A 24,134-nucleotide genomic window follows, 5' to 3' on the forward strand; every position below is an offset into this window, starting at 1 on the left:
GCCCAGCCCACAAATCATTTAGGGTGGACCTGAAGCCTCTGCCCCCACTGGCAAAGAAGCCCCTGCCGGTATTTGCCGGAGTCTCTTCTCTGGGGACGGTGCTCAGATCCAGGAGAAAAGACTTCTCCGCTTTCCTCATCAGGTGGGTCTTGGGAGGCTGGAAACACAGCTAGTATCCAAGAGGTCTGTTTTTCGAATTGGGAGCTGAAGGTAGAGAAGCTGGCATGGGCAGAGTCTGCCTTCAGAATCCCTTAGAGGAAAGCGCAGGTCTCTCCTGGACCATCTCTGGGAATGGGAAACAAATTCCGCACTAGACCCTGAATCCTGGTTTAACTCCGTCCCCAAGCTGACATTCTGCACTAGAAATCAGAGAAGCCAATTCTATGACTCTATGATTCTCTGATTTTAGTGTACAATGTCAGCTTGGGGACAGAGTTAAACCAGAATTAAAGGTCTAGTGTGGAATTGGTCCAGTGGAGGGATGCTGTCTAGACACAGGTGTGTGTGTGTGTGTGAGGGGGATTTTTGGAGTGGCTTCTAAATTCCCCTCCTCTTTTCTGACAGGACGGTTGTGCCTCTTTGTAGCCTCTCTTTCCTCTCCTCCACTCCACCCCAGATCCATCCGGATTTCAAGGCCTTCTGGAATTTGCGGGTTCCTGGCTGAACTTTCGCAGCACCCAGAGCTTGTCCCCCCCCTTCGCAGGACCCAGCGAGGTGAAGGGGGATGGCCCCGCTCCGGTCCCCAGGCAGAAGCCTCCCTCTGTTCCGGCAGCCGGCTAGACCGCCTCTTTCTCCACGCAAGGGGACTTCCCTGCCGGGGCTTTTCTGCAAACTGAGCTGTTGCTGATCAAAGCAGGAGAAAGAAGAGGCAGGAAGGGAAGGCGGCTTTTCCCACGGAGAAAAATGCCAGGAATTACTTGCTGCAGTTGAGCCTTTTCCTGATTTATTGCCGTCATTTTTTCCCCCCTCGCTAGAAGAATTTGGGCTCCGTCGGTGGAAGGAAGACTTTGTGTCAATCGTCTGCTCAGTCCCCAAGAGAAAATTGCCAAGTCTCTCTCTCTTCCCTGACCCAGGCTGGACACTCATTTTTTTTTTGCCCACGGAAGGAATGCTGCTCTCCTGTGACCCCTTTTGTCACTCTCCCCTTTCCCTGGCATGCCTACATTTCTCTTTGCCTCTCTGCTTGCTCCTCTCCTCTCTTCCCACCCCCTGCAGGGATAGCAGCCCACTCACCTTCCTTCCTTCCCTTCCCCTGGTTCCTAGTTGCTTTCTCCCTCCCCCTTCCCCCAGCTTTCCCTTTAGCCCTGTGCTCCTTTCCCCCCTTTTGCTTCCCACCCTCTCCTCTGGCCCTTCCCCTTTCCGGCCTTGATCTTCTCCAGCCCCTCCGGCACTTTTCCCTTGGCCCTGCCTCCCTCCTCCTTGGTCACCTCCCTTAAATTCTCACCCGGGCCTCCTCCGCCACTTCTCCACCTCCCTTCCCTCTCCCCGCCATCCCTTTCTTCTCTGCCTGGGTGGTCTGGCAAAGTGCTTCCCCCCCCCCTTCTCTTGGCCACCATGGCTCTGATGGTGGCCCCCTGGCAGGAGGAGCTGTCCGGGGCTCCCGTGGGGCTCTCCCTTTCTCCTCCTCCTGCCGCCTCGGGCGCCCCTGAGCTGGGGGGAGCAGCCCTGAAGGAGAGCAAGGCCTCGGGGGCGCTGGACTGCCTGGTGTGCGGGGACAAGGCCAGTGGGAAGCATTACGGGCAGTTCACCTGCGAAGGCTGCAAGAGCTTCTTCAAGCGCTCCGTGCGCCGCAACCTGAGCTACACCTGCCGGGCCAGCCGGCAGTGCCCCGTCGACCAGCATCACCGCAACCAATGCCAGCACTGCCGCCTCACCAAGTGCCTCAAAGTCGGGATGCGCCGAGAAGGTGGGTGCTCCCTCCCGCCTTCCTCCTCGGCCCCTCACCCCCTCTCTCCTCCTTCCTTTTCTCTCTTCCATCGAGGAAGCCTTCCCGAGGCTCTGGTGAGGTGGGTCTCCTGCCGCAGTTTCCTCCTTTCCTCTTTCCAGTATTCTGCCCTTTCGCTAGCCAGTGCTCTCTCCCCTCTGACCCTCTACTAAGCATCACCTCCACCACCCATGAATCAGGCTCCCCAAATCACTGGGAGAGATGCAAGGCAAGCTTGAGGGACAGAGGCTCGATGTCCATCTGGTAGCAATGCAGATCCTGTGAATTTAAAAAAGGTAAAGGTAGTCCCCTGTGCAAGCACCAGTCGTTTTTCGACTCTGGGGTGACGTTGCTTCAGACTTTTTACGGGGTAGTTTGCCATTGCCTTCCACAGTCATCTCTACTTTCCCCCCCCCAGCAAGCTGGGGACTCATTTTACTCACCTCGGAAGGATGGAAGGCTGAGTCAACCTCGAGCTGGCTACCTGAACCAGCTTCCGCTGGGATCGAACAAAGGTTGTGAGCAGAGGGATCTGACTGCAGTACTGCAGCTTTACCACTCTGTGCCATGAGGCTCTTGTCCTGTGAATTTAGGGGCAGGTATTTGTAAGTTTCCTGCATTGTGCAGGGGGTTGGACTAGATGACCCCGGAGGTCCCTTCCCACTCTATGATTCTTCCTACTCCTCCACTTTTTGCAGCACTCCACCCCCCACCCCTTCCTTGCTATTCAACCTCCATTTCCCCCCTTTTTTGATGCTTGGCTTCCCTTTCTGCCCCACTTTTCTCTTCTGGCTGCCTTTTGTAGGGTGTCTCTGGCCAATTTGTTTCTTCTTTCTCGCCCCATTTCTTTCTTTGTTTATTTAGTATATTTCTACCCAGTCCATTCCTCGCAGGGCTCAGGACGGAGCACAACATATAATAAAACAATAAAATACAATAAAAACATTTCATAGACGAACAACTCAACAGCACTTGGGGAATTTTCCGTATCATCACAAATTGCCCAGCCTGGCCGTCTCACATCATAACGAGACGTCGTCCCATAGAGATGGCAGATATGATTCCATTTTGTAGCCCAGGTGACAGTGCAGACAGGGGAGGCCAACCAGATCACGAATAGACGCCCGCAGCCTCAACGAAAAGCCTGGTGGAACAGCTCCGTTTCACAGGCCCTACGGAAGGCTAATAGACCAGGTAGGTCTATTAGGTTTTCTTGGCCTGGTCTCTTTTCTCTGAAAAGGAAAGGTCCCCTGTGCAAGCACCAGTCGTTTCCAACTCTGGGGTGACGTTGCTTTCACATTTTCATGGCAGACTTTTTAACGGGGTGGTTTGCCCTTGCCTTCCCCAGTCATCTACACTTCCCCCCAGCAAGCTGGGGACTCATTTTACCGACCTCGGAAGGATGGAAGGCTAAGTCGACCTGGAGCCTGCTACCTGAAAACCCAGCTTCCACCGGGGATCGAACTCAGATCATGAGCAGAGCTTAGGACTGCAGTGCTGCAGCTTTAACACTCTGCGCCACGGGGCTCGTGTCTTTTTTCTCTGACCTGATCTTAAATTTCCCCCCTCTTCTTTTTCACTCTTGTCTTTGGCAAATTTCCCCTCCCCCATCCCTGCACCCCCCCCCTTCAGTTGCTGCCTGCTTCTTTTCTTCTTTGCTCATCTTTTGTGCTTCCTTCCTGCACTCTTCTGGGTCCTACCGTTTTTGCTCTCCCCCTTTTCGTGGTCCTCCCCGTCTCCCCCTGAACCTCCAGATTTGCCTGGAAGTTTTGGAATGAGGTGGCTCCCCTTCTTTCCACTGCCCCTTCTGTCCCACCCCTTCCCCCTCCCGCCTTCTCACCTTGGAGACCAACAATCGTTCCTTTTGTGACGGCTTCGAAGGTGCACTTAGAAGGCTCCTGCCCCCTGCTAAAGGGTTCAGCAGGCGTTGCTGGTACTCAAAAAGCCTGCAAGACCTGTTTGGCTAGAGATGAGGCGGGGGGCAAAAGAGAAAAGAGAAAGGGGTTCTTTCCTCCATCAGCGGTGCTTTCTTTCCAGAAATTTGAGGGCAGGCGATATTCAGATATATATTTTTTCCCGCCAGGGAAGTGGAAGCAGTGGGGAAGACGGATCGTGGACCGTCGTGCACCATTTTCTGTTCTGTTCATCTGGCTTTGCAGGCTATTTGTGTGTTTTATAAATTTCCCAACCGGTCATTGATGGCAAGTGCCGTGTAAAACGTTCTTTGCAGTGGCGCTCTCCGAGAAAAGGTTTTCTCTCTGCAGGCTGCTGTCTTGGCCAGGCCCTGGGAAAGCCACTTGCCTGTCCGTGTTTTTTGTGGGAGGAGCCTGCCCGAGGAAAAACAAAGAGGGGAAAGAAGCTTAACCCAAAAACTGGAGTAAGAAACCTGAAAGGTTAATATGCAATTAAATCGTTCCTTTTGTGACGGCTTCGAAGGTGCACTTAGAAGGCTCCTGACCCCTGCTAAAGGGTTCAGCAGGCGTTGCTGGTACTCAAAAAGCCTGCAAGACCTGTTTGGCTAGAGATGAGGCGGGGGGGGGGGGCAAAAGAGAAAAGAGAAAGGGGTTCTTTCCTCCATGCAGCGGTGTTTTCTTTCCAGAAATTTGAGGGCAGAAATTAAAGGGCCAGACTTTAAAAACAAACTGTAAAATAAATCATAAACATACATACATATATGAACATATGAAGGAGCCTTATACTGAATAGCAAATGTCACCCCCATCTTTAAAAAGGGTTCCAGAGGAGATCCAGGAAACTACAGGCCAGTCAGTCTGACTTCAATACCGGGAAAGTTGGTAGAAACCATTATCAAGGACAGAATGAGTAGGCACATTGATGAACACGGGTTATGGAGGAAGACTCAGCATGGGTTCTGTAAGGGAAGATCTTGCCTCACTAACCTGTTACAGTTCTTTGAGGGAGTGAACAAACATGTGGACAAAGGAGACCCGATAGATGTTGTTTACCTTGACTTCCAGAGAGCTTTTGATAAAGTTCCTCATCAAAGAATACCTAGAAAGCTCGAGAGTCATGGAGTATAAGGACAGGTCCTCTTGTGGATTAAAAACTGGCTAATTAATAGGAAGCAGAGAGTGAGTATAAATGGGCAGTTTTCGCAGTGGAGGACGGTAAGCAGTGGGGTGCCGCAGGGCTCAGTACTGGGTCCCATGCTCTTTAACTTGTTCATAAATGATTTGGAGTTGGGAGTGAGCAGTGAAGTGGCCAAGTTTGCAGATGACACTAAATTGTTCAGGGTGGTGAGAAGCAGAGAGGATTGTGAGGAACTCCAAAGGGATCTGTTGAGGCTGGGTGAGTGGGCGTCAACATGGCAGATGAGGTTCATTGTGGCCAAGTGCAAAGTAATGCCCCAGGTAGAGCATCACAGCCGCAGATATAAGACATAGAAGTCACGCTGGATCAGGCCAATGGTCCATCCAGTCCAACACTCTATGTCACACAGTGGCCAAAAAACCCCCAACCCAAGTGCCATCAGGAGGTTCACAAGTGGGTCTAGAAGCCCTTCCACTTTGCCCCTCCCCAAGCACTAAGAATACAGAGAATCACTGCCCAAGACAGTTCCAACAATACGCTGTGACTAATAGCCACTGATGGATCTCTGCTCCATATGTTTATCTAAACCCCTCTTGAAGCTGGCTATGCTTGTAGCTGCTACCACCTCCTGTTAATCACCCTTTGGGTGAAGAAGTACTTCCTTTTATCCGTTCTAACCCGACTGCTCAGCAATTTCATTGAATGCCCACGAGTTCTCGTATTGTGAGAAAGGGAGAAAAGGACTTCTTTCTCTACTTTCTCCATCCCATGCATTATCTTGTAAACCTCTATCATGTCACCCCGCAGTCGACGTTTCTCCAAGCTAAAGAGCCCCAAGCGTTCTAACCTTTCTTCATAGGGAAAGTGTTCCAAACCTTTAATCATTCTAGTTGCCCTTTTCTGCACTTTTCCCAATGTTATTTTGTGCTCACAAGTGATGCAGGAGTGCTGCAAGGGAATCCAGCGAGGGGCTTCTCTGTGGGGACTCCTGGGAAAAAGCCCCCAGAGGGGGAGGATGCTGGTCTGCGTGGAGAGGCAGCCGTTGCCCTTGTGGATAGCTGAACTAGAACAGGGGTGGCCAAACTGTGGCTCAGGAGCTACATGTGGCTCTTTCACACATGTTGTGTGGCTTTCCAAGCCCTTTCTGCCCCATCGGCTGGCTTGGAGAATGCATTTAAAGTTAAAGTTGCCTTCTTTCCACCTCTTCCTCCCTCCATCTATTTCCCTCCCTCCCTCCCTCCCTCCCTCCCTTCCTTCCTTCCTTCCTTCCTTCCTTCCTTCCTTCCTTCCTTCCTTCCTTCCTCCCTCCCTCCCTCCCTCCCCCCTCCCCCCCTCCCTCCCTCCCTCCCTTCCTTCCTTCCTTCCTTCCTTCCTTCCTTCCTTCCTTCCTTCCTTCCTTCCTTCCTTCCTTCCTTCCTTCCTTCCTTCCTTCCTTCCTTCCTTCCTTCCTTCCTTCCTTCCTTCCTCATATACCATCTTTCACTGGTGTTGAAGGCAGCTTACCATAATGCTTAAAACGCTTTCAGTTCCAAGTCAAGGATGAAATAGGAAACCTCCAGTCCCTCCCTCCCTGCCCTTGAAAGTTGCCTGCCAAGTCCAGCTCCCCCTTTCCAAAACCTTGGAAACCAGGCAGGCCTTGAAGGCCTCCTGTAGCTCTCCGAGGAGGAGGGAATCCAGCCGGAAAAGGTGGAGGGGTGTGTGTGTGTCTTCCAGTCGACACCAGATGGGTCACCCTGAGTGGTGGGAGAGCCTGCCGCGGTTGGTCCCCAATGACGTGGGGAAGGAGACAGTCCTTTTGTCAACCCACAGGGGGTCCTTCTGGCCAGAGATAGAATCATAGAATCACAGAGTTGGAAGGGATCTCCAGAGTCATCTAGTCCAACCCCCTGCACAATGCAGGAAATTCACAGATACCCCTCCCTAAATTCACAGGATCTTCATTGCTGTCAGATGGCCATCTAGCCTCTGCTTAAAAACTTCCAAGGAAGGAGAGCCCACCACCTCCCAAGGAGGAAGCCTGTTCCACTGAGGAACCGCTCTAATGGTCAGGAAGTTCTTCCTAATGTTGAGCCAGAAACTCTTTTGATTTCATTCCAACCCATTGGTTCTGGTCTGACCTTCTGGGGCCACAGAAAACAATTCCACCCCATTCTCTAGAAGACAGCCCTTCAAGTACTTGAAGATGGTGATCCTATCACCTCTCAGCCGCCTCCTCTCCAGGCTCAGCATCCCCAGCTCCTTCAACCTTTCCTCATAGGACTTGGATCTTTCCTCTCTCCTCCCATTTGGTGCTGGCTGAAGGTGGTGGGAGGGGCTGGGGGGATGCGTGTGAGAACCTTCTCGGTGTTTGTGGCTGATTCTGCCCTCTCCCTCTCTGTCCTCAGCCGTCCAGCGGGGGCCGCATGGCACACACTCAACCAGGGTCCGGCCAGTACCCCTTGAGCAACGGGGACCCCTACGGCTGCCCCTCCTACCTGACGGGCTTCATCTCGCTGCTGCTGCGGGCGGAGCCCTACCCGACCTCACGCTACGGGGCCCAGTGCCTGCAAGCGGGCAACATCATGGGCATCGAGAGCATCTGTGAGATGGCCGCCCGCCTGCTCTTCAGCGCCATCGAGTGGGCCAAGAACGTCCCCTTCTTCCCAGACTTCCCGCTGGCCGACCAAGTCTGCCTGCTGCGCATGACGTGGAGCGAGCTCTTCGTCCTCAACGCCGCCCAGTGCGCCATGCCCCTCCATGTGGCCCCCCTCCTGGCCGCCGCCGGCCTCCACGCCTCCCCCATGTCCGCCGACCGAGTGGTGGCCTTTATGGACCACATCCGCGTCTTCCAGGAGCAGGTGGAGAAGCTGAAGGCGCTGCATGTCGACGTGGCTGAGTACGCCTGCCTCAAAGCCATCGCCCTCTTCACCCCGGGTGAGTCAGGGGACGGGGCACGGGGCAGACCCTGAGGCAGGTAAGACAACCGGGAAGTGGGCAGAAGTAGGAGGGGAGCAAGGAAAGGTGAGGGCCAGAGGTCACGTGACCTCCAGAGGTCAGTTCCCCTGGAGAAAATGGCTCCCTTGGAAGGGGGGCTTCTTGGCTTTATAGCCCACTGAAGCCCCTCCCCTCCCCAAACCCCGCCCCCCACAGGCCCCACCCCCAAACCTCCAGGAATTGCCCAACCTGGACCTGGCAAACGAAGGAAAGAGGGTAAGCGAAAGAGGAAGACGTTGGATGTGTATCCCGCCCTCCACTCTGAATCTAAGAGTCTTGGAGTGGCTGGCAATCTCCTTTCCCTTCCCCCCATAAGAACATAACAGAACATAAGAGAAACCCTGTTGGATCAGGCCAGTGGCCCCTCCAGTCCAACACTCTGTGTCACACAGTGGCCAAAAAAACCCAGGTGCCATCAGGAGGTCCATCAGTGGGGCCAGGACATTAGAAGCCCTCCCACTGTGCCCTCCCAAGCACCAAGAATACAGAGCATCACTGCCCCAGACATAAGAACATAAGAGAAGCCATGTTAGGCCAATGGCCCATCCATCCCAATACTCTGTGTCACACAGTGGCCAAAACACACACACACACACACACACACACTGTAGCTAATAGCCACTGATGGACCTCTGCTCCATATTTTTATATTTGAAGCTGGCTATGCTTGTAGCCACCACTACCTCCTGTGGCAGTGAATTCCACATGTTAACCACCCTTTGGGTGAAGAAGGACTTCCTTTTATCCGTTCTAACCCGACTGCTCAGCAATTTCATTGAATGCCCACGAGTTCTCGTATTGTGAGAAAGGGAGAAAAGGACTTACTTCTCTACTTTCTCCATCCCATGCCTAATCTTGTCAACCTCTCTCATGTCACCCCGCAGTCGAGGTTTCTCCAAGCTAAAGAGCCCCAAGCGTTTTAACCTTTCTTCATAGGGAAAGTGTTCAAATCCTCCTGGAGTTTACAGGAGGCCCTGTAAGAAGAAGATTGGCTGCAAACTCTTAGAGGATTGGCTACATCAGGGGTGTGTGGCCTAATATGCAAAAGAGTTCCTGCTACAAAAAAGGCCCTGCAACCAACAGGACACAATAGCTGGGGGATGGCTTGTGTTCAGGCTTGTAGTTTTATTTTGCTCCAAATTGGGGTGGACGGCTCCCTTGACGGTAAAGTTTCTTTGAGTCCTCCCTGGTTGGGTTCTACCCTTTCTGCCGAGTGTCTTTCCGTACGCTTGTTTTGGAAGTCCTGTGCAAAAGGCTCTCTGTTGGAATCCTGCTTGTTTTCCCTCTGCAGTTACAATGTAAATCTGTCTTGGGGATGCGGAGGTTGGTGGGACGGTTCTTTTCTAAGATTCTCGGCTCTTGTTTCATGCATTTCAGAGTCCCGGCAGTTCTCCCTTGGGAAATTGCCCTCCTGAGTCTTTCCCACCTGCGTGGACCTTTTCTGCTTCTGTGTGGCCCTGCCAGTTCCCTCCAGCTGCTGGAGTGTGTGTGTGAGCAGGTAGCTTTTGCCCCCTCTTGTGGGCACAGGGCAGAATTGCTGGCAAAAGCCAAAGGGGTAAGGCCCTTCTGAACTCTTGATGGCGGCGGCCAGTGGAGCCATCCATCCAGTTACCTGCTAGTTGGGGTGGGGGTGGGGGTGGGACTAGCTGATACCCGCTTCATGCAAGAGGCCTACTGTGGAGCAGGTTCTGGCAGCCATAAGAAGAGCAAAAAGAAGAATTTATATCCCGCCCTATTCTCTGACTCTTAGGGCCTCAGAGTAGCTCACAATCTCCTTTACCTTCCCCCAAACAACAGACACCCTGTGAGGTGGGTGGGGCTGAGAGTGCTCTCCCAGAAGCTGCCCTTTCAAGGGCAGAGTCTCAGAGCGGCCTACAATCTGCTTTCCCTTCCTCCCCCACAGCAGACACCCTGTGAGATGGGTGGGGCTGAGAGAGCTCTGACAGCAGCTGCCCTTTCAAGGACAGAGTCTCAGTGGGCCTTACAATCTCCTGTCCCTTCCTCCCCACAACAGACACCCTGTGAGGTGGGTGGGGCTGAGAGAGCTCTCCCAGAAGCTCCCCCTTCAAGGACAGAGTCTCAGAGCGGCCTACAATCTCCTTTCCCTTCCTCCCCACAACAAACACCCTGTGAGGTGGGTGGGGCTGAGAGGTCTCTCACAACAGCTGCCCTTTCAAGGACAGAGTCTCAGAGTGGCCTACAACCTCCTTTCCCTTCCTCCCCCACAACAGACACCCTGTGAGGTGGGGGGGCTGGAGAGGGCTCTCACAACAGCTGCCCTTTCAAGGACAGAGTCTCAGAGTGGCCTACAATCTCTTTTCCCTTCCTCCCCCACAACAGACACCCTGTGAGGTGAGTGGGGCTGAGAAGGCTCTCACAGCAGCTGCCCTTTCAAGGACAACCTCTGCTAGAGCTATGGCTGACCCAAGGCCATTCCAGCAGGTGCAACTGGAGGAGTGGGGAATCGAACCCAGTTCTCCCAGATAAGAGAGCTATGGCTGACCCAAGGCCATTCCAGCAGGTGCAAGTGGAGGAGTGGGGAATCGAACCCGGTTCTCCCAGATAAGAGAGCTATGGCTGACCCAAGGCCATTCCAGCAGCTGCAAGTGGAGGAGTGGGGAATCAAACCCAGTTCTCCCAGATAAGAGAGCTCTGGCTGACCCAAGGCCATTCCAGAAGGTGCAAGTGGAGGAGTGGGGAATCAAACCCGGTTCTCCCAGATGAGAGAGCTCTGGCTGACCCAAGGCCATTCCAGCAGCTGCAAGTGGAGGAGTAGGGAATCAAACCCGGTTCTCCCAGATGAGAGAGCTCTGGCTGACCCAAGGCCATTCCAGTAGCTGCAAGTGGAGGAGTAGGGAATCAAACCTGGTTCTCCCAGATAAGAGAGCTCTGGCTGACCCAAGGCCATTCCAGCAGCTACAAGTGGAGGAGTGGGGAATCAAACCCAGTTCTCCCAGATGAGAGAGCTCTGGCTGACCCAAGGCCATTCCAGCAGCTGCAAGTGGAGGAGTAGGGAATCAAACCTGGTTCTCCCAGATGAGAGAGCTCTGGCTGACCCAAGGCCATTCCAGCAGCTACAAGTGGAGGAGTGGGGAATCAAACCCGGTTCTCCCAGATAAGAGAGCTCTGGCTGACCCAAGGCCATTCCAGTAGCTGCAAGTGGAGGAACCCGGTTCTTCCAGATAAGAGTCCGCACACTTAACCACTACACCAAACTGGCTCTCCCAGAGGATGGTGTGGAATTGCTTTTTGTGGTCCCAGAAGGCAGGACCAGAACCAATGGGTTGAATTAAATCAAAAGAGTTTCCGGCTCAACATTAGGAAGAACTTATTGACCATTAGAGCGGTTCCTCAGTGGAACGGTCTTCCTAGGAGGTGGTGGGCTCTCCTTCCTTGGGGGTTTTAAAGCAGAGGCGAGATGCTGATTCTGTGAACTAGTCAGATCGTGAGAGGGAGGGCAGTTTTCTTCCATGCCCAGGGATATGCCGTAGCTACTTTAGAGTCAGGCTGCAATTTTTCTCCAGGCCAGTTTGGCCAGGGATCCTGGATGTTTTTGTTTTTTTTGCCATCTTCTGGGCATGGAGCAGGGGTGTGTGTGTGTGTGTGTGTGAGGGGGGAAAGGTGTTTGTGAGTTTCCTGCATTGTGCAAGGGGCTGGACTAGATGCCTTTGAGGTCCCTTCCAACTCTAGGATTCTATGAAATGCAGCGTTTGCTTTGTGCATGAGGAAAGGGTGGGTGGGAGCTGTGGCTGTCGGAGGGGCTCCAGCTTTCATGGGGGCTCTATTCAGTGAGGAGCCGTTGTCGGCAAAGATGTTGTGCATCCCCTCACAGCCGTGGACTTAGCCTATGCCGTGGGGAGGGGGAATGATAAAATGGCACCATGCAAACACTCTAACTCAGGGGTGGCCAACGGTAGCTCTCCAGATGTTTTTTTGCCTACAACTCCCATCAGCCCCAGCCAGCATGGCCAATGGGAGTTGTAGGCAAAAACATCTGGAGAGCTACCGTTGGCCACCCCTGCCCTAACTGATTTCGCACTAATCTTTCTCCACAGATGACTTCCCTTTTTCTCCGGAGCAAGCTTAGTGATTTTATACAAGCTGCTCCATGCCACCATTTTTAGTCAGGGCAACCCCCGATTTTGTGTGTGGCAATGTAAACCTGTTTCTTCAGTGCGGCAAATTGTGGGTTTTCCCTGTGGAAAATGGTGGCATCGGTGTGAAATTGCTAGCTTGCTCCGGGGAGAAACGGGAGTCTGGCGCGGAGCAAGGTTAGTGTGGAATCAGCCTCTCTTGTCGACTGTGCCTTTTCTCCCTTTCTCACAATACAAGAACTCGTGGGCATTCAATGAAATTGCTGAGCAGTTCGGTTAAAATGGATAAAAGGAAGTATTTCTTCACCCAAAGGGTGATTAACACATGGAATTCGCTGCCACAAGAGGTGGTGGCGGCTACAAGCATAGCCAGCTTCAAGAGGGGGTTGGATAAACATCTGGAGCAGAGGTCCATCAGTGGTTATTAGCCACAGTGTGTGTGTGTGTGTGTGTGTATATGTGATACAGAGTGTTGGACTGTGTGATACAGAGTGTTGGACTGGATGGGCCATTGGCCTGATGCAACGTGGCTTCTCTAATGTTCTTATGGGACACACAGTGTTGGACTGGAAGGGCCACTGGCCTGATCCAGCATGGCTTCTCTAATGTTCTTATGTTTTGTGAAAAGGTGATGGGTGCAAAATGTGGGCCTACGTCTGGTATTTGGGAACATGAGAATTCCCTGCCCATGAGTTGTCTCTTGGGCCCACTGTGCAGGGCCTGTAAAGCTCTGAGTTCCAGTTCTGCCGGGAGCATTTAAACGTGTTTGGGTCTCTTCTTGTTTATGTGGCCCTGAGAGGAGGCAGCCGGGATGCGACAGAGCCCAGCCTCGATTCTCTTGCACTGGCTTCCGGCCTGCTCTTGGGCCTGCTCTTGGCCTGCTCTTGGCACCAAGTTCTTGCCCTGATCCTCCAAACCGTCTGTGCCCTGCCTCCACTGGGTGATGAGATGGATCATGCCCAAGTCTGGGGTTTGTCTGCTCTCAGCCGTCAGGGTGTGGTACGACTGAAAGAGCTGCTGGCCGCTTACACACGGCTGCCCAGGTGTGTGTGTGGCTGTGTGTGACAAATAAACAGCCCACCTCTCTCCTTTGCTTCCCCCAACATAAGCCTTTTCCTCAAGTGTCCCGTTCTTTCAGCCTTTTGATGGGCCATGACGGAGCCGCCGACGGAGCCCTATCAAGAGACAAACTTTCAAGTCCAGGCTATTGATGGCCACGACAGGCTGCCCATTCTTCCCAGCCTGGCTAAATGCCTTCCAAAGAGCCCTGCTGCGTTTGAAAAGCAGCAACCTTGATGGCTGCGCTTGTGGGTGCCCTTGGGCTCCTTCATGGGTTCGTTTGTGTCTGCTTGCTTGGGCTCTCTTCAAGCCGAGAAATGTCGACTTCGCCTGGATAATTAACTGGCGTGGAAACTAAGCTGGGTGAGCATGTGGAGGGATTCTCAGTTGAAATGCATCAAATAAATCAAAATTGGAAGTAGGTGGCCCATTTAGTTGTTGGTGGTTGTAGATTTCCCGGGCTGTCTGGCCGCCGTTTTGGCGTTGTGAGACCGGACGATTCGCCAGCAATTGTGACTGGCATCCTCAGAGGTGTAACCCAGAAAACTGGAGTTCTCTCTGGGTCAGATTGAGAAGAAGTTGGTAGGAAGGTGATTTATTACCATTATCATCATCATCATCGTCAGATTTGGGGTTCAGTCAGACAGCACCTCAGAATCAGTTTTTTGGGGAAAATATTTCTGAGTATTATTTTTGCTAGTAAACTTGGTTACACGAAGTAGACTTTTACTCTTGACGATATCATTGTGTCGAATTTTTCTAGTTATAGTATACAGGATGTATCGTGCTTGTGTGCTCAGTGATTTATATTGGAGGTTGTTAAAATGTTTCTCCATATATCTATTCTGCATCGTCAACATAGTTAATCACTAAATCTTTGAAAATGGAAAAAAAAAATACACAAAGCACTACTAATACATGTTGTAACACACATACTCTTGCCGATAAATACGATGGTCAGAATTAAATAAACCAAACCGCCAAGTTCCAATATAATTTCAGGCTTTCAAGGAACATGTAAAGAATATACAACACTCAAGAGTAGCAGGAATATAAATCCTCCAAATGTGCATGAAGTAGGTTCTCAATGGAATTTTGATACTTTGCGTTTCGATAAATATCTTTGCCAAGAGATGCACATATAAACAACTTAAGCCTTTACACTGAGGCTCTCAAAACTATGCATCAAGTTCACAATATTTAGCCACAGTGTGTGCGTGCGTGTGTATATATATATATATATGAAAAATTTTTTTGCCACTGTGTGACACAGAGTGTTGGACTGGATGGGCCATTGGCCTGATCTAACATGGCTTCTCTTATGTTCTTATGTTCTTAATATTTGCTTTAATGCTTCTTATCTCTGGAGCTTTTCAGCCTCTGTGAGAGCCAGTTTGGTGTAGTGGTTAAGTGCGTGGACTCTCATCTGGAGAGCTACCGTTGGCCACCCCTGCCCAAAAGGAAACCAATAATCTTATCTTATTATTCCCCACTCCTCCATTTGCACCTGCTGGCATGGCCTTGGGTCAGCCATAGCTCTGGCAGAGGTTGTCGTTGAAAGGCAGCTGCTGTAAGACCCCTCTCAGCCCCACCTATCTCACAGGGTGCCTGTTGTAAGCAGAGAAGATATAGGAGATTATAAGCCACTCTGTCTCTGATTCAGAGAAAAGGGCGGGGTATAAATCTGCAATTCTTCTTCTCTGTAACATTCATGACACAGCGGTACAGTTTTCCTCCAGGCTAGAAGCTCTTGTGGTGTATATTCTTTACATATTCTTTGGAAGCCTGGGACTGTATTGGAACTTGGCGGTTTGGTTTATGTATTTTTGAAGAAGAAGAAGAAGATATTGGATTTATATCCCGCCCTCCACTCCGAAGAGTCTCAGAGCGGCTCACAATCTCCTTTACCTTCCTCCCCCACAACAGACACCCTGTGAGGTGGGTGGGGCTGGAGAGGGCTCTCACAGCAGCTGCCCTTTCAAGGACAACCTCTGCCAAAGCTATGGTTGACCCAAGGCCATTCCAGCAGGTGCAAGTGGAGGAGTGGGGAATCAAACCCGGTTATCCCAGATAAGAGTCCGCACACTTAACCACTACACCAAACTGGCTCTCCAGTGTATTGACCATTGTATTTATTGGCAACAGTGTGTGTGTGACAAACGTTCTGACTTTTTCGCCACATGTATGCCGTTTTTGCCATATGTATTACTAGCGTTTTGTGTATTTTCTTTATAACGTTGTGTCATGAGGTGCATTGTCTTCATTGAACAAGGGAGAGGTCTGGTGTTTTCTGGTTGCTCCGTCTTTCTCCCCGTTCCTGTCTTTTCATTACATCCCCAGTGTTTCCTGCAGTATGAAAACGGGGTTCCCTTTAGGGCAGGGGTGGCCAACGGTAGCTCTCCAAGATGTTTTTTGCCTACAACTCCCCATCAGCCCCAGCCAGCATGGCCAATGGCTGGGGCTGATGGGAGTTGTAGGCAAAAAAAAACATCTGGAGAGCTACTGTTGGCCACCCCTGCTTTAGGGGATGGTGGTCTTCAGATGAACAGAAAAAGGGAAGAATCTAGATTGGGGGAGGGGGGGGAGCGGCCTAACTTTGTCAGATGTCAGAAGCTAAGTAGAATCAGCCCTAAAACAAAGTAGGAATCCAGTTGCACCTTTAAGACCAACAAAGTTTTATTCAGAACGCAAGCTTTTGTGTGCTCCAAACAAACTTCATTAGATGAAGAATCAGATACAGTGGGCAGAGCTACATACAGCTGGTAGGGAGTGGTTTACAATGCAAAACGGTACAAATTTAACATCCAGGGACAGAACAGTAAAATTAACAAATTGAGCAAAGCCTTTAATCTGGGTAGCAGGAGCATGAGAAAGCAACAAAACAGTAATTTGTCAAAATGCAAGAATGTCTGTTAATCCCTCTGTTGTTATAAGCCTGGGCCAAAAAGAGGGCATGTCTTTCCCAGAAGTTTTTCCTATCCAACTAATTTACCTTTTAACATGTAACACACATAGTTCGCCATTAGAAGAAAAATACATTAAAATATAGTGGAAGATGGGTTTAGTATATGTAATGAGATAAACAGCCAATGACTAAGAAGAAATATCATGAAGACGGATTATAACTTTTGAGTTGTTCAGAGAAAGATTTTCTAATAGACAAAGTTTATTACCTTATAACAAATTAGATTAAATAATAATAGGGGGACGTTTGCTAAGGGGGCAGGCACTGATGGGGGTCACAAAAGGGGAGGGTGGAGAAAATGTTATATATGTGTACTAACATTTAATGACAAATGAAGATATGTTATTGCCATATATTACAATAAATTGGTTTAAACATTGCGATAAACAGCCAGTATCCCTATTTGAGTATGTCAATACAGCTAAAAGAGAAATACATTGGATAGTGATCTTCTTGTCCTAATTTGCTATTTAACATGTAAACATCGTTCTAGTTTGCCATTATACAATAAAATACAGACGTGGACTACTGCACCTTTCTTAAATCTTCGTTCGCGAAGTCAAGCCGAGATGAGATGAGAGATGAGACTGTATAGTGAAAATGAATTAAGTACCGGTATATGTAATGAGACAAACAGCCTATATGCCTATTTTGGGTATGTCAGTTCCAAAAATTATTCTGATACAGTATTCTAAAAGAGAAATACATTGGAATACTGTGGAGTCTTTGAGTGAGCGACCACCCAGGAATTCCAAGGGTGCTGCTCAGAAGCAAGCAAGGGCAGACCAGCTCCAAACATCTTACAGGTCTCCATAAGCAATCCTTTGCTGCAGCAGTCTCATTATGCAGCAATAAGAGAGCCCCGTGGGGCAGAGTGGTCAAGCTGCAGTACTGCAGTTGGAGCCCTCTGCTCACAACCTGAGTTCGATCCTGGCAGAAGCTGAGTTCAGATAGCCAGCTTGAGGTTGACACCGCCTTCCATCCTTCCGAGGTCGGTCAAAGGAGTCCCCAGCTTGCTGGGAGGAAACGTAGTAGATGACTGGGGAAGGCAACGGCAAAACCACTCTGTAAAAAGTCTGCCGTGAAAATGTTGTGAAAGCAACGTCACCCCAGAGACAGAAATGACTGGTGCTTGCACAGGGGACCTTCTTCCTTAAGACCAACAAAAAGAGCCCCGTGGCGCAGAGTGGTCAAGCTGCAGTACTGCAGTCCTAAGCTCATGCTCATGACCGGAAGTTCGATCCCGGCCGGAAGCTGGGTTCAGATAGCCGGCTCGAGGTTGACTCCGCTGTCTATCCTTCCGAGGTCAGTCAAAGGAGTCCCCAGCTTGCTGGGGGGGAAGCATCGATGACTGGGGAAGGCAGTGGCAAACCATCCCATTAAAAAGTCTGCTGTGAAAAACATCAATGGTGTGACGTCACCTCAGAGTTGGCAACCACTGCTGCTTGCACCTTTACCTTTTTTTAAAAGGGCATTACGGTTCTCTCACTATGTACCAGAGAATGTGGATGTGAGGACAATGATCGCCAGGGTTGATTTGGCTGATCTGGCTGGCTAGGTGAGGTGTCCCCTCCCGCCCTCCCTCACCGCTCCATGTGCATCCCTCCCGAAGCTGCACGCTTGGTGGAAGAGGACGGCTATCCCAGATAGAAGGAGCGTACCGTTCTTCGGTCAAGGGTATACGATACCGATGAATGGCTGAGGGCTAGTAATATGGGAAGGGGCATTCTTAGTTAAAAAAAGGTCTGAATTATGATCGTCAGTAATGGAAGTGGGGCCCTCTCTGATTTCTATGACATTTGTTGGAGATGAGAATGCTCGTTGATTAAGAGTCACAGAGAAGTGGCAGAAGCTTCAGGCTATGCGGTTAACTTTTTGACTTTGAAAACTGGGCTGGGTTTGTGCTTAAGCTTTGAGAGTATGTTTGGGATATAATAATAATAATAATAAATTTTATTTGTACCCCGCCCTCCCCCGCCGAAGCAGGCTCAGGGCGGCTAACAACACAATGACCAATGGTATATTAATAAATAAAACATTAATAAACAACATAGTAACCAATGGTGCATTAATAAAACAATTACATTAAGAACATTAAATTAAGCATTAATTTGACCTTAAAAACCAGTAGAACATTAATTAAAACAAACTATAACATTATCATTGACGCTATTCTAGTTAGTGAGCTAATGGCGGATTTTCTTCGTTGTAAAAATTGTACTTCAGCTGTTCATAAAAGCTAATCTAAAAAGAGTGGTCTTGCAGGCCCTGCGGAACTGATCAAGGTTTCCGCAGGGCCCGCACCTCCTCTGGGAGTTGGTTCGCAGAGATATGGGGGCCGCAGCCGAGAAGGCCCGTGAGCGGGTGTTCTGTAGTTTAACTTCTCTTGGCCCAGGGGTATGTAAAATCTGTGGCATTACTCACCACGGAGACTGGATAGAAAGAGTAACAATTCAGGTGGAAAATGTAATGAAGATAAAGCAGACGTTATAATCCACGGAGTGGTGGATCTGTGCTGTGTGCTGTGTGTCTGGCTCTAGGATTGTGTGTGTGTGTGTGTTGCGTGCTGTCAAGTCACTTCCAGCTCTGTGGCAACCCTGTGAATTAAAGACTTCCAAAATATCCAGTCCTTAGCAGCCTCGCTCGGATCTTGCAAACTGAGGGCTCTGGGGCTTCCTTGAGGAGTCAATCCTTCTCTCACTGGGTCTTCCTTTACATCTGCTGCCCTCAGTTTTTTCTGGCATTCTTGTCTTTTTCCAGGGAGTCTGGTCTTCTCGTGATTGTCAACAAAGTGTGATAGCCTCAGTTTACTTCTGCAGAGGTCTGTTATGAACAGGTGTTTCCCCTCGTTTTCAGTCATGCAGTTCTTTTTCGGTGTTTCTTTGTTTTGCATTGATTTTCCTCCCCTCAGCACTGAGATTGCAAGCAGTATGAAACTAGCCCAGTTTGGTGTAGTGGTGAAGGTGTGCGGACTCTTATCTGGGAGAACCGGGTTTGATTCTGCATTCCTCTGCTTGCAGCTGCTGGAATGGCCTTGGGTCAGCCAGAGCTCTCATAGGAGTTTTCCTTGAAAGGGCAGCTGCTGTGAGAGCCCTCTCTCAGCCCCACCCACCTCACAGGGTGTCTGTTGTGGGGGGAGAAGGGAAAGGAGATTGTAAGCTGCTCTGAGACTCTGATTCAGAGAAAAGAGCGGGGTATAAATCTGCAGTCTTCTTCTTCTTCTCTCAGCCCCCACCCACCTCAGAGGGTGTCTGCTGTGGGGGAAGAAGATAAAGGAGATTGAAAGCCGCTCTGAGTCTCTGATTCAGAGAGAAGGGCAGGATATAAATTTGCAGTCTTCTTCTTCTTATAGATCTGGAGAGCCAGTTTGGTGTAGTGGTTAAGTGTGCGGACTCCTGCCTGGGAGAACCGGGTTTGATTCCCCACTCCTCCACTTGCACCTGCTAGCATGGCCTTGGGTCAGCCAGAGCTCTCGCAGGAGTTGTCCTTGAAAGGGCAGCTGCCGTAAGAGCTCTCTCAGCCCCACCCACCTTACAGGGTGTCTCTTGTGGGGAGGAAGGGAAAGGAGATTGTAGGCCGCTCTGAGACTCTGTCCTTGAATGGACAGCTTCTGTCAGAGCTCTCTCAGCCCCACTCACCTCACAGGGTGTCTGTTGTAGGGGAGGAAGGGAAAGGAGATTGTAAGCCACTCTGAGACTCTGATTAAGAGAGAAGGGCAGGGTACAAATCTGCATTCTTCTTCTTGTCACTGTTTCTCTGGGTTTTCTGAGAGTGCTTGTGTGCCAATTTCCCCTTGTTTTGCTTCCAAGCCAAAGGCAATTCAAAAGTGTACATATTCTCTCAGATCCCCCCCCCCCCATTTTTGGTGCCCCTGGAAAGTTAGTCCTTCCCCCACATCGAGTTCATCCCACCCCCTCTGCACCTTCCGCCATCCTCCCCCTCATCAGTGCACAAGTTCCATTTCCCCTCATTTTTAATTTTTTTGACAAGTGGCATGATGCTAGCCCTATGAGACTGTTGCTACTCTTGGATTGCTGAATTTAAAAATTTAAATGATGGGGGGGGGGGGGTTTAAAAGGAGCTGTGTGAGGATTAGTTCCCTGCTGGTATTGACTTGAAAGGAGGATTGGAGAGGAGGTAAAAAGGCAGCGTCCTCAGTGCAAAAAAAAAAAAAAAGGATTTCAGTGCTGCATGCAAACAAAATAAAGGGGGGATCCTCATCAGAGAAATAAAAATGTCATGAGATGGAAGAAGAAGAAATGATATTGGATTTATATCCGCCCTCCACTCCGAAGAGTCTCAGAGCGGCTCACAGTCTCCTTTCCCTTCCTCCCCCACAACAGACGCCCCTGTGAGGTGGGTGGGGCTGAGAGGGCTTTCATAGCAGCTGCCCTTTCAAGGATAACCTCTGCCAGAGCTATGGCTGACCCAAGGCCATTCCAGCAGGTGCAAGTGGAGGAGTGGGGAATCAAACCATTTCTCCAGATAAGAGAGCTCTGGCTGACCCAAGGCCATTCCAGCAGGTGCAAGTGGAGGAGTGGGGAATCAAACCTGGTTCTCCCAGATAAGAGTCCGCATACTTAACCACTACACCAAACTGGTGGGTGAGGGCGGGATATAAATAAAATTGATGATGATGGAAACTGGCTCTTGCCTTTTTAGAGACAGAGATGGGCATGGGAAGCCTAGAGGTGTTTAAGCATTCCCCACCCCCTTAATGCTTTAGTGAACAAAGTTCGGAGGGGAACCATTTTGGTAGCCTTTGAGGCCTAACATTAAAATGGCGTCTGAGCCACATGGACCTTCTGCAAACTGTGGAACTTAAGAATTGCTTGGGATTGATCCATTTGGAGGACAGAGTGCAGTTGGCATGAGACAGGCTCTAAAAAACTGCCAAGATCGCAACCTCAGTGTCAGGATCAAATTAGAGAATCACAAAGGGGAAACCATGCAAATTTGCAAGGAAGGACAGGAAATTAGCATTCCTGTTCATCTTCCCTAGGGCATCAGTGAAAATATGTCCCCCCCCCACTTTTTGTTCCAGTTTAGTGGCACAAGACTAAAAAAGGTTCACCAGAGCTTCTTCCAGAGAACTCCCATCCCGTACAGATTGCAGCCCTGTCCAAAGTGCGGTGGCGTTGCGGGTAACTTTGCACAGGCGTGCGCACGCACACACACACGTTGCCAGTGATCATAACTTGCAGTGGATTCCAGTGTGCATCTGTGCACTTAACATGCCCCCCATATTATAAGATCATATGACTCTCTCATATCTAGGGGTCTTAGTGGACCATGCGCTGAACATGAGTCAACAGTGTGATGCGGTGGCTAAAAAGGCAAATGCAATTTTGGGCTGTATCGACAGAAGTCTAGTGTCCAGATCATGTGATGTGCTCTGGTAAGACCTCACCTGGAGTATTGTGTTCAGTTTTGGGCACCACATTTTAAGAAGGATCTAGACAAGCTGGAACGGGTCCAGAGGAGGGTGAGGAAGATGGTGAGGGGTCTGGAGACCAAGTCCTATGAGAAAAGGTTGAAGGAGCTGGGGATGTTTAGCCTGGAGAGGAGGCGGCTGAGAGGTGATACGATCACCATCTTCAAGTCCTTGAGGGGCTGTCCTATAGAGGATGCTGTGGAATTGTTTTCTGTGGCCTCAGAAGGTAGGACCAGAACCAAGGGGTTGAAATAAAATCAAGAGTTTCTGGCTCAACATTGAGAAGAACTTCCTGACTGTTAGAGCAGTTCCTCAGTGGAACAGGCTTCCTCCTTGGGAGGTGGTGGGCTCTCCTTCCTTGGAGGTTTTTCAACAGAGGCTAGATGGCCATCTGACAGCAATGAGGATCCTGTGAATTTAGGGTGAAGTGTTTGTGAGCTTCCTGCATTGTGCAGGGGGTTGGCTAGATGACTTTAGAGATCCCTATGATTCTATGATTCTTATGTCTGTATTATAAGGGAAAGCAAGGCAGAAATACCGTAGGTTCTGTTCGATTGTGACAAGCACAATTGAACTCCAAAGGGAGTTCTGGCCAACACATTGAAAGGGATTGCACATCTTTTAGATGCCTTCCGTTCACTGGAAATAATAGGGGTGCCTTCTTGTGGGCTCATAGAATTGGACCCCCTGATCCAATCTTTCTGAAACTTGGAGGTGCTTTGAGGAAGGCACCAGGAACTGCATGGAAATTTTGGTGCCTCTACCTCAAAAAAAAAAACAGCCCCCCAGAGCCCCAGATAGCAAGTGGATCAATTTTCCATTATACCCTATGGGAATCAGTCTCCATAAGGAATAATGGAGTGCCCAGCAGACATTTCTCTCCCCCTCCCACTGCTTTCTGATGACCCTGAAGTGAGGGAAAGCCTCCAAATTGGGAAATCTCCTGCCCCCACCTGGGGGTTGGCAACCTTACTGGGGGGGGCTGCCTTTTGTTCTGCCCTTTCTGGCAGCCTTCCCTCCATTCAGCCTCCCCCATTGCGAACCACCTGGGGCAAAACGCTTGGGGCTCTTTAGCTTGGAGAAACGTCGACTGCGGGGTGACATGAGAGAGGTTGACAAGATTATGCATGGGATGGAGAAAGTAGAGAAAGAAGTACTTTTCTCCCTTTCTCACAATACGAGAACTCGTGGGCATTCAATGAAATTGCTGAGCAGTCAGGTTAAAACGGATAAAAGGAAGTACTTCTTCACCCAAAGGGTGATTAACATGTGGAATTCACTGCCACAGGAGGTGGTGGCGATATATATATGTGTGTGTGTGTGTGTATACACACACACACAGACACATATATTGGCCACTGTGTGACACAGAGTGTTGGAATGGATGGGCCATTGGCCTGATCCAAAATGGCTTCTCTTATGTTCTTATGTGACACAGAGTGTTGGACTGGATGGGCCATTGGCCTGATCCAACATGGCTTCTCTTATGATCTTATGTGACACAGAGTGTTGGACTGGATGGGCTATTGGCCTGACTCAACATGGCTTCTCTTATGTGACACAGAATGTTGGACTGGATGGGCCATTGGCCTGATCCAATATGGCTTCTCTTATGTTCTTATGTGACACAGAGTGTTGGACTGGATGGGCCACTGGCCTGATCCAACATGGCTTCTCTTATGTTCTTATGTGACACAGAGTTTTGGACTGGATGGGCCACTGGCCTGATCCAGTATGGCTTCTCTTATGTTCTTATGTGACACAGTGTTGGACTGGATGGGCCACTGGCCTGATCCAACATGGCTTCTCTTATGTTCTTATGTGACACAGAGTGTTGGACTGGATGGGCTATTGGCCTGACTCAACATGGCTTCTCTTATGTGACACAGAATGTTGGACTGGATGGGCCATTGGCCTGATCCAACATGGCTTCTCTTATGTTCTTATGTGACACAGAGTTTTGGACTGGATGGGCCACTGGCCTGATCCAACATGGCTTCTCTTATGTTCTTATGTGACACAGAGTGTTGGACTGGATGGGCCACTGGCCTGATCCAGTATGGCTTCTCTTATGTTCTTATGTGACCCAGAGTGTTGGACTGGATGGGCCATTGGCCTGATCCAACATTGCTTCTCTTATGTTCTTATGTGACACAGAGTGTTGGACTGGATGGGCCACTGGCCTGGCCCAACAGGGTTTCTCTTATGTTCTTACCCCGGCCGGTCCGCCACTGAACGGGGATGTTGATCGTGCGAATCAGAGCGTGCCTTCCGGTTGCTCATAGTGTGTTGTGCTAATTGCCCCGTCCTCTCTCGCAGACGCAGTGGGCCTCACGGACTGGTGCCACGTGGAGAACGTGCAGGAGAAGTCCCAGTGCGCCCTGGAGGAATACGTCCGGAACCAGTACCCTAACCAGCCCAGCCGCTTCGGACGCCTCCTGCTGCGCCTGCCTTCCTTGCGCATCGTCTCTGCCCCCGTGATCGAGCAGCTCTTCTTCGTCCGCCTGGTGGGCAAGACCCCCATCGAGACGCTGATTCGGGACATGCTTCTGTCCGGCTCCAGCTTCAACTGGCCGTACATCCCGGTGCAGTGAGAGGCCAGGCCGCAGATGGAGCCCTCTGGGGAAGACTTCC

At 50.3% G+C, this 24,134-nt stretch overlaps 1 protein-coding gene across 2 annotated transcripts; it reads left to right on the forward strand.

The window, feature by feature from the left end:
• Window positions 1-1,507: 1,507 nt before the first annotated feature.
• On the forward strand, window positions 1,508-24,114 carry LOC132588923 (nuclear receptor subfamily 2 group F member 5-like). 2 transcript variants are annotated; one of them, XM_060261410.1, is made up of 4 exons: window positions 1,508-1,906; window positions 5,136-5,142; window positions 7,368-7,888; window positions 23,820-24,114. In XM_060261410.1, the coding sequence occupies exons 1-4, from the start codon at window positions 1,555-1,557 to the stop codon at window positions 24,092-24,094; spliced, it is 1,155 nt and encodes a 384-aa protein (XP_060117393.1). In that variant the 5' UTR covers window positions 1,508-1,554; the 3' UTR covers window positions 24,095-24,114. The 2 variants fall into 2 exon arrangements, with proteins under 2 accessions (XP_060117393.1, XP_060117384.1); XM_060261401.1 differs by lacking the exon at window positions 5,136-5,142 and having other exon boundaries at window positions 1,799-1,906; window positions 7,360-7,888.
• Window positions 24,115-24,134: the final 20 nt, after the last annotated feature.

This window comes from Heteronotia binoei, chromosome 1, assembly GCF_032191835.1.
Source record: "Heteronotia binoei isolate CCM8104 ecotype False Entrance Well chromosome 1, APGP_CSIRO_Hbin_v1, whole genome shotgun sequence".
Taxonomy (NCBI): Eukaryota; Metazoa; Chordata; class Lepidosauria; order Squamata; family Gekkonidae; genus Heteronotia; species Heteronotia binoei.